Source organism: Bemisia tabaci, chromosome 10 (genome assembly GCF_918797505.1).
Source record: "Bemisia tabaci chromosome 10, PGI_BMITA_v3".
NCBI lineage: Eukaryota > Metazoa > Arthropoda > Insecta > Hemiptera > Aleyrodidae > Bemisia > Bemisia tabaci.
Window position 1 is genome coordinate 9,078,161 of NC_092802.1, and position 9,571 is coordinate 9,087,731.

Consider the following 9,571-nt stretch of genomic DNA (forward strand, 5'->3'; position numbering starts at 1 on the left):
CAAACTGCACTTGGGAGGTAAAAAATAGCGGTCATCAACAAACACAAGAATCAAGAATCTCTGATGACACGATGCCTCATTGCAATGAGAGGGAAACAAATTTAAAAACCGAATTTTCAATAATTTTATGAGAGACAATTCACAAAAATGATGCGTTTTTGCAAATGAGGCGAAATCTTTAATACTGGCCGTAGCTATCTTGGACTCTGCCACAATCATTTTGATTTTCATTAGCTGGAATTTGTAGTAAAATCTGATATTTGTCCACGATCGCTTGGACATTAGTGGATGCGTCTCCATAAATTCATCGATCATAGGGTCTCTGCTCAGGAAATTTTCTTGTAGTCTATACTTGAGAACTTCGGAAATATCAATGAAGCATTCCACATATTTCATGCTTATGCTGTTTGTGTACAGAAGAACAGCTGTTACAAAAATACATGCTTATACTCGCCGTACACGTTTCAAAGAATACCCATTACCAGTGTTATCATCGCCATTCAGTCTCTTAATCGTCTGAAGGCTGCGAATTCAGGCGTGCCGTAAGTCGTAGATTGAGTCCTAGCCGACGTCAGCCCTCTTATTGAGACGCGACTCCTGCAAGTGTCAGACAGGCTTCATAACGTTTCTTAACTCATGTTTGGGGTCCTCAACTTGTTTTCCCTTTTTTCCCGCTTCGGCTTCGGGCGCGGTTGCTTCTGGTGGGCTGATCTTTCGGTGTGCCCACCGTCTTTCCCTTTTGAAGGGAGTACTTTTCCCCTTCGGGGGACTTTCCCTCAGATAGTCGCGGGCCTTCCTTTTCTTCGTTTTGGTAGACCTCGGAGTCACGTCCTCAAGCTAGGAGGAATCGTCTTGCGAGTTACTTTGATCATCTTTTGCCAATAACGGCTGCTCCCGAGCGCAGCACTTCCTGAGGGAGTGGAGTACTGACTACTCGGGGTTCCCATCTGCTGAGGGGGGATCGCGGACTTCCCCGCGGGGCGCCCTTCCCCTCTGTTTGGTGCAACGTTAACGGTCGGGGAGCGCACCGATGACTCCCCGCCTTCCCTGTCCACTATCCGTTCATTTTCTTGTCTTATTGATTCCATGTATTTATAGGATATACCGTTGAATTCTGTCGGGCTCAAGGCAAGCGATCATCATAGCAATTGTTCTGCCGTGAGAATCTTGGAGGATTCGAATGTGCCTTGAGTGTCACCACTTTCACTTTCATTTTCTGCAAGAAGAAAATTTATGAATGGTATGTTTGAACGCGGATCCAGCCATCGTGGGTTGACGCCCTCGGCTTCAGAACGTGAATCATTTGAAATTATATATACACGGAAGATTAGACACAAATATATGTATTTTCACCACTTTCACTTGAATTTTCTGCAAGCAGAAAATTTCTCAATGGTATGCTTGAATGCGGATCCAGGCATCGTGGGGTGACGCCCTCGGCTTGAGAACCTGAATCATTGAAATCACATTTACACGGAAAATTAGACACTATTATGTTGAACGACTCTTTTATACACAGGACGGAAAGAACCCAGATTTTTTTATTCTGAAGAAGCTCATTCGTGGAATCAAAATCCCACTTTCCCCGCCCCATTTCTTGGATTGATCCGAATGTTTCGTATATCATTTTTTGGTAGAGCTCCGACTTTTCTGTGACTAGGAAATTATTTGTGCTATCATCGGAATTTTATATTTCAAACTTTAAAACTATCACTAGAAAAAAAGCACATTGGATCTAGATTCTAGACTATAAAACATCGACAAGAAAAAGTACTCTTGATTCAATCAGAATCTACCTTTAATCAAGAACCAAGCCTCTTAAATTAAGCGGATTTCGTTTCGATTCAAGCAAAAATCCGATTGAATAAAGAGAATTTTTTCTTGTCAATGTTTACAAGAGTCTGAATTACAGATCCAATGTATGTTTTTTCTTTTTTTTTTCCAGGTGACTCGGTGATAAAATGATTGCATCGACACCCCTTTCTTCTTCTTTGAGCGATCAGAATGTTTAGTACGTACAACTTGCCTCAAAATTTCATGGCCGGGAACACCTTTTTGGCATCGACACCCCTTTCTTCTTCTTTGAGCGATCAGAATGTTTAGTACGTACAACTTGCCTCAAATTTTCATGGCCGGGAACACCTTTTTCCTATCGTTGCAACTTTACGCGTCCGATGCCGCGCTTGTTTTCCTAACCTTTCGTTGAAGTCTCCAGAAGTAACCTATTGGGTGACCTCTTGATCAGAGGTGTTCGTGGGAGAAATGAATCTCTGGACGCTTCTTCACGTCTCAATTTGACGATACGTGTAAGTTGTTCAGCCGAACTTATCTTGTGGACGAGGCTGAATGGGAGATTCCGGCGAATAAAACGTATTGCATTCAGAACTCGAAGTGACACGGACACGCGCGGAGGAAAGCTTGACCTTCAAGCCTCTGATCTGAAAGACGGAGACTTGGTTGTTGAAGAGGTAGAAATTACTGTTCACAGTGTAAGCCTGACTGGTGTTTACAGAGAGGGTACCTACACCTATTTTTTTTTTTTTTTTTTTTTTTTTTTTTTTTTTTTTTTTTTGTTTTCAAAGTTTTATTAGGATATTTACAGAGTGATTTATACACAATGGAGATATAAATTTAGTAAGTAATCCTAATTACTGTTTCCAGTCTAGTGACTAATATACAGATAAAATCAACAGAATTAATTCGAGATGTCAATCGACATGAAGTTAACTAATTGAGCTACTTATCAGTAGATAAAAATTAATTGATTGAAACAATGCCACTACGGATGTTGAACATTTGTGAACATTTGGAGCTATTTGATATGAGCAAAATACTTCAAACCAAAAACCAAGAGGAAAAAAAGATTTGAAGCATGGTCTACTTTATACTAAGGATCTTAGACCTTCTACTTAATTGGTATTAATCCATTAATTCATAGTGAATTAATGGAGTTACAGCTTTAATTAATGCGAATTTCCGATGAAAATTTCACTACATGGAGTTTAGTTTTTAAGCATTAACTTTATTTCTACAATCTCGTTTTTCAGAGAGGAGACCTACACCTATACATATCGCGGATTCAATTGGATGCTCAGAAGATGTCTCTCGTCGAGAAGGAGAAATGGGTGATCCGCATACAATTTAGGTCTTACGTAATACCGACTATATTATTGGCTAGCATATATTTGCCTCAAGGATTCTCTCATATTTGCAAGGATGCCATAACAATTATGGCATCCTTGCGTTATAATCAAATCCTCCGGGTCGACATCAAAGAACACGTGATTTGAATTGTGGAACCCCCCCCCCCCCCTTTTATCACATACATCTGGAGGTGCTGACAATTCGGAACGTTTTATTGTTCTTTGTGGACGCTGAAAGAAAATTTTTCTCGCCGGCAAAAACGCCTAATAACGAGCAAATAGCATTCCACCATTACGGTAGTTACATGAACTGAAAAATATGAAAGAAAATTATGCACAAGTGTTTAGGAAAACTTCTATCGAATGTCCATGTGTCTGAAACATTTATTTACTTGTTTCACTTACACGTGTGTGAAAGAAAAGCATCGCGAAACTTTTATCCAGACAACAGATTTCCCGGATGCGTTATAAAGTTGTCGCCTGAACATATAAAATGACTATTCTGAATATGTTATTCTCCGCAACTTTTGTCAATAGATACTTGATACTCTCTACTTAATTTGAGCTGTAGCACTTCATTATCTCACTACCCTAACTTATCGCACTTGTAGCGCTGTGCAACATTCAACTGCCACTGATAGCTATTCTGCCACAGCTTCTTCCTTTCGCCTAATTTTCTTAAATTGACATTGTTGAGACAATGAGGTGAAAAAATGCCCACCAGCTGTTTGTTGATACCTCTGTTAGCCGGAGTTTGTTTTTTGAGCAGTGACACATTAAGGTTCATTAAGGTGTCATCCAGCCCCTTAAAGGCTCCATTGTACAAGTTTAATTGAAATTTTCTCCAAGAAACATAAGTGCCTGAGAGTAGATATTGGAAATCCTATCAATATGAAGTTTAACAAAGTTTTTCCGAAAGTTTTAGTTAAACAGTACCCACATCAAAAACAAAATTAAATTCCGGTAAATAATGCTAGTACAAACATTTAACTAAAAATGTCAGTATATATCAAAACAGACCTAGCTGACCTGACTACAGAGTTTAAAAGATACCTGAACTGACCGAATTATATTGAAAAGTTGAGGCTGCAACAAGTAAATCCTTTTTTTTTTTTTTTCTCTCAAGCAGAGTGCATAGTGATTTTTCTCCTTTTTTAATTGCGGAGGTTGTATCGCATCCCGTAAAGGCGTGGAGAAATAAAATGTGATCTTTCAAAACATACCGATCATACAAGCTTCTCGATAAAAAATATTTTGTCGGAACCTTGCCTCTGCCGGGTTTCATCATGAAAATCGCCGATTTTTCAGGTGTCAGCGCAGTTAACAGCACAAGTAAGTCCACGTCCTCCCCAACGATGATACAATTTTTCCCCGCATTGGAAAAATCTAGCGCCTCCTCAATGATCAACAGGTCTGCGTCGCCTTCAGCGGTGCACAATGTGTTTTCCCTGGCAGAGAAAAGGCTTCCACGAGGAACTTGACGCATTGTTTCCTATTTTTTTCATTTGCAAGAAATTTTTCCTGAGATATAGTGACGTTTATTATACCTAAGTGAGAAGAGATGCCCGGAGCACGTTGTTTGGAAAATCGCCGATTTCTCTCGGCAGTTTTCTACTCGATTTCTACTCGATCCTGTAAATGTGGCTAGTATCACGGAGCATCTACGGCGCCGTCCCAAGCGCCAGGTTCTTTTATCACTCTAACTAAGTGATTAGCCACCGCTATCTGTGTATTAACCGCAGTAATTAGCAGAACGAATGTGAGACGGATGCCCTTATAGGGAACACATCTTATACCGAAACTGCAAGGATTATGTTTCGTACGCTTGACGTCTAGTAACTCGCGAGTGAACATACGCTCACCCAACAGAGAACCAATAGACATTTCATTTTTTATAGGAACTATCTTCCTAACGCCATTAACCATAACCTCGGATTTCTCTGCGCTAACGCCAGAACTAGTCGATCGCCAAGCGGTAGAACACACGGATTTTCACTCCTGTGGTTTTACGATGTATCCCGTGTTAACCGCCTGATGGTGAAGGGCTTTAACTATACCTTTTATTTCATCAGCTAATCCATGTAGATCCACAGAAGGAGTTTCTGGGATTTTTGGAGAGCTAGTTTGTCGTAATGATCTACCGTACCCCGCTATCTCTATGATAGAATGGAGAAAACTGAGACCACGTGTAAAATCGTCTTTTGTATCGGTGAGAAGCGACGAGGACAGCAACTTGGCGATTAGATGATCCAGTTTAGGAAGATTCCATCGTTTTAGCACTTCCCTCCCGTCACCTCTCAATTTTCTATAAGTCTCGCAATCCTTGAAGACTTTAAAGTAATCCGTTTCAACATTTCACGTAAAAGACGGGTAGATACGATACATTTATTATTCACATGCCCAGGATGTTTGTACAAGGATAACTCGTCAACAAACATTCCAGCGAATCGTATTGCCAACCCTATATATATTCTAATTTTACTGACGAATACTTTCGATGAGTGCTCGACATTAATAGCCAACTCATCCAAAACATCGTTTAAATCTATTTGAGTCAATGAAATGCTTATGACATTGCGATTATACAAACCCAGTCGCGTCTCAGCTATATTAAGAAGACATTCTATTATATCATGAATGTTATAAAAACCATTAACGTATGTGAGCTCAGATGAGTCAGCACTTCTCACCCATATGATCTGGTCTTCCTTGTTCTTTGAATCAATATACTTCTTATTATTTGTAATCGCTTTAATGTAGCCAGCTATGAGTTGCAGTTCCGTTGCACAAGGATCCATAATACCGCAAAACAGCGCGTACCACGCTGTTATAGTGGCATGGATCCATGCGATAGAGTTTCGTCTTTCGCTCGCTTGAGTAGAAAATCATGCTCAATTGACGAGCGATCAACCGCTATACAGTCAAGAAAACTAGAATACAGCGGAGTCCCGATCCTGTTGAAATGATCTGCTCTGGCTGTAGCGTTCTTGACAGAATCCTAACGTGGTACAATAGAGTAATGTTGGATTAGATTTGGCCATGCAGTAAAACTTTTCCTTCTAGGGAATGCTCGCAAAAGCGGAATTGCTGTTGCTACAACGTCAGTTGGCTTCTCGAACGCATAAGCTTTGGTATTATCAAAATTGTTCTCCGTTTCAGTCAGTAAGGAAATCATAGCATTAAAATCGCTTCTTGAATCTATGCTTGAGCAGATTGTGTAAGCATAAACCTCGTGAATTTAAAATTGTGCCGTAAAAAATTATGATGCACTATTTTATACACTTAATTCATCATAATCAACATCTTGGCAGAGGCACTTAATGGCTGTAGCGTTCTTGAAAAAATCATTATGTAGTTTAATAGAGTAATTTTGGATTAGATTTGGCCACGCAGTAAAACTTTTCCTTCTAGGGAATGCTCGCAAAAGCGGAATTGCTGTTGCTACAACGTCAGTTGGCTTCTCGAACGCATAAGCTTTCGTAGTATCAAAAATGTTCTCCGCTTCAGTCAATAACGAAATCATAGCATTAAAATCGCTTCTTGAATCTATGAGCAGATCGTGTAAACATAAACCTCGTAAATTTAACATTGTGCCGTAAAAAATTAGGATGCACTATTTTATACACTTAATTCATCATCATCAACATCTTGGCAGAGGCACTCGATGACGTCATTCTTCAAGGTACTAACTTGTTAGAATTCCAACCCGTTTCTTTTTAGAATTATATTCTTTTTAGAACCTAAACCAAAAGAAAATGAATTTTAAATGTGTATATTTTGTAATTGAGTGTGCGTGGAAAATCGCTTGTTGATGTAAACCTTAGGAATTAGAACGCTCTCTGAGGAGGAGGCCCTTAAGGTTTTGGAGGCTTCAAATATTTTAAATTGTTTTAAACTTGAAAATATCGTAAGTCTAATGAACGTTAAGAAAACTAATAAAGATAGGCACAACGGTGCAACGTATATACATATTGATTACTAGCTAATTAAGTTCTACGGCCAACGTAACTAATTAAGGAGGTATTGATTCCTGATAGGATTGAGGTTTAGAAGTTCGGTCATGATAAGGTGGCACTGATTGTATTGGTGCAATGTGTTAACAAACATGTCATCATTCACAAACCTAATAAACACATCAACCATCTTAGGTTCATTTGTGAAAGCAAGAATGAGCCGTTGGTTGTTAGCTGTGTGCGGGAACCAGTGGCGTGGCGTGCTTTGCGATGTATGGATTGATACGCCACTCAAACCTTTGAAAAAAGATCGATTATCTGGGTGTTCGCAGCGAACACCTGAGATATCGATTATCCACGCCACGCCACACAGTGGGACGAAAAGGTGTCAAAACGGGACATTCGCACATTAGACGATAATTTTTCGCTGATCTTCTCAAAACTTGACATTTTCGGTCTTTTTGGGAAAAGGAATCCAATATTATGCTCAGTATTTGGTTCATAGTGACAATCCCGCCAAAAAATGGTGTTGCCAAGTCTCTGTTTTAATCTATTTGATAAACAGATTAGCATGATTATGGTAGAGATTTAACGCGCGTGTCGTTTGCTTTTTTTCATTGAAAAAGAAAATGAATTCACTTATCCTGAAATTGAGAAATGCTTTTATTAAGAATAAACACCCCCCCCCCTCCCACCATCTTCTTACCCAAGTATCGCAAAAATCGCAGCGATATTTGACTATACGGGAATGAGTTCATCAATGGGCAGACATTAAAGTGAATCCGAAAATCATAAACGAATAAGTTGCTCCCAAATATTATCATTCTTTGACAAAGATGCTGTTTTTCCCCCTTTTTTTAAGGACTTTTCTTCTTCCGTTTTTGAACGCCATGTTCTCAAATCCTGATTATACGAAATGTGTAACAGGCACTCAAAAGTTCTAATCTTGAGATGCCAAGGCAAAATTCCGTACTTTAGAAACTCCGAGTTTCTTAGGGGTCTTTTCTGCACTTCTGAGATATCGTTCATAAGAATGAGGATTTATTGCCACTTACAATATTGCAAATTTTCCCACCAAACATGGTGGAATACAAATCATGGGACACTGTCAAACTGTCTACTTTGGTTTAAATTAAATTTTCAATTTCAGCCTCGATTCTAAGCACCGTTTCCATCACGACATCATCCGATTTTTTGCAAATTCAAAATAAAAAATCGGTCTACAAAAAAAGACGATAGCAATCAGTATCCTAGATATCAGATGAGCATTGCAGCAAGCTGATAAGCAACGCAGCGGCGCGGCGCGGCGGCCAGCAACGCAGCCCGTTGCACTCAACCTCAACCGTCAACTGGCCTGTGAAAGCGCTCGATTTTAAGCAAACCGCGCTCATGTTTTCCCTTGTAACTTCCAAAGTCGGATGAAAACTAATATGATTCTGAAAGCTAAGGATACGTAGAATATCGATTTGCAAACCGTTTCTTGGACAAGTCTGGACATTTTTTTAAAACTCTAATTGAAGTTTGAATTTTAGTTTTTTGACTTGTCGATTTTGAATTCACTCTCTGACCCCCAGGAAGTAAAAAGTAATCATCACCAAAGACGTAAACGAATAGTCTATGTTTGTATTTAATTGTTATAACAAAAAATGGCATTTAAAATCATCTCGGAAGCTAGAGGAGCAACATTTGTATACGTGCGCTTTTACCTCTTTTTTTCATCTTTCCGAAACACGCGTTTCTCTACGCCTGTCATTTGAATATTCCTCAATTAAATTGTTAAAATCTTGGTTATTCTGGAAGTTTAGACCCTCGAGGTAACTTCTACACCTTTGGTTCTTGCTTTTAATGATTTTCATTTTTACCGTGAATGTCCCGTTTCTGTAATGGGCTCGTCCCAATGTGCGCCACTGGCGGGAACGTGAGAATCATCAGGGATATCCAATCGGCTTGCCTTGGGTACGGAAGCGTCATGTTTTGTGAACTGGTGAGGGAGCAAAAGAGGTTAAAGTTTGCTCAGATGACCTCATCCAAAGTCCACCATGCTGGTCCGTCACGTGCTGGTCTGTCCGGTGCGGTAACATCGAATCTCATGCCGAGCGTCATTGAGGCGTATGAACCGATTGAGGAAAGGGTTTCGGCGATTGGATTGGGCAGAATCCGGTCTCTGGAAATTCGAATAAAATTCGCTGGCCGTACGCCGTTTTGCTCTTCCATTACGTCTTGAATCCTCTTCAAGAGGAAGGTCCGACACATCTGGACGAACTCGTCCTCTGTGAGAGGAGCAGCAACACCAGGTGGCAGGAGGGATGTGAGGATGTCGTAAAGTCGCGTGGGGAGTGAAAAGTACAACGCAGGTTGAAATATTGATCGCTTATTTATCATCCACATGAGAGTGCTTTACTATACGACCAAGGAACTCGAACCATTTTTGAGGCAGTTGACTGAAATGTCATAGTGAGCCTAATGTATAGCAAA

The 9,571-nt window shown here is 40.0% G+C and overlaps 1 protein-coding gene across 2 annotated transcripts in view; it reads left to right on the forward strand.

Moving 5' to 3' along the window:
• LOC109029876 (UDP-glycosyltransferase UGT4) overlaps positions 1–3,698 on the forward strand; it is a 76,324-nt gene extending 72,626 nt beyond the window's left edge. Inside the window, exons 7-8 of one of the 2 annotated variants that reach the window (XM_072305429.1) lie at positions 1,946–2,102; positions 3,048–3,698. In XM_072305429.1, coding sequence (XP_072161530.1) covers positions 1,946–1,949 — 4 coding nt within the window. In that variant the 3' untranslated portion in view covers positions 1,950–2,102; positions 3,048–3,698. The remainder of the gene's footprint in view (positions 1–1,945; positions 2,103–3,047) is intronic. The other variant, XM_072305428.1, reaches the window with a different exon arrangement.
• The last annotated feature ends 5,873 nt before the right edge of the window (positions 3,699–9,571 follow it).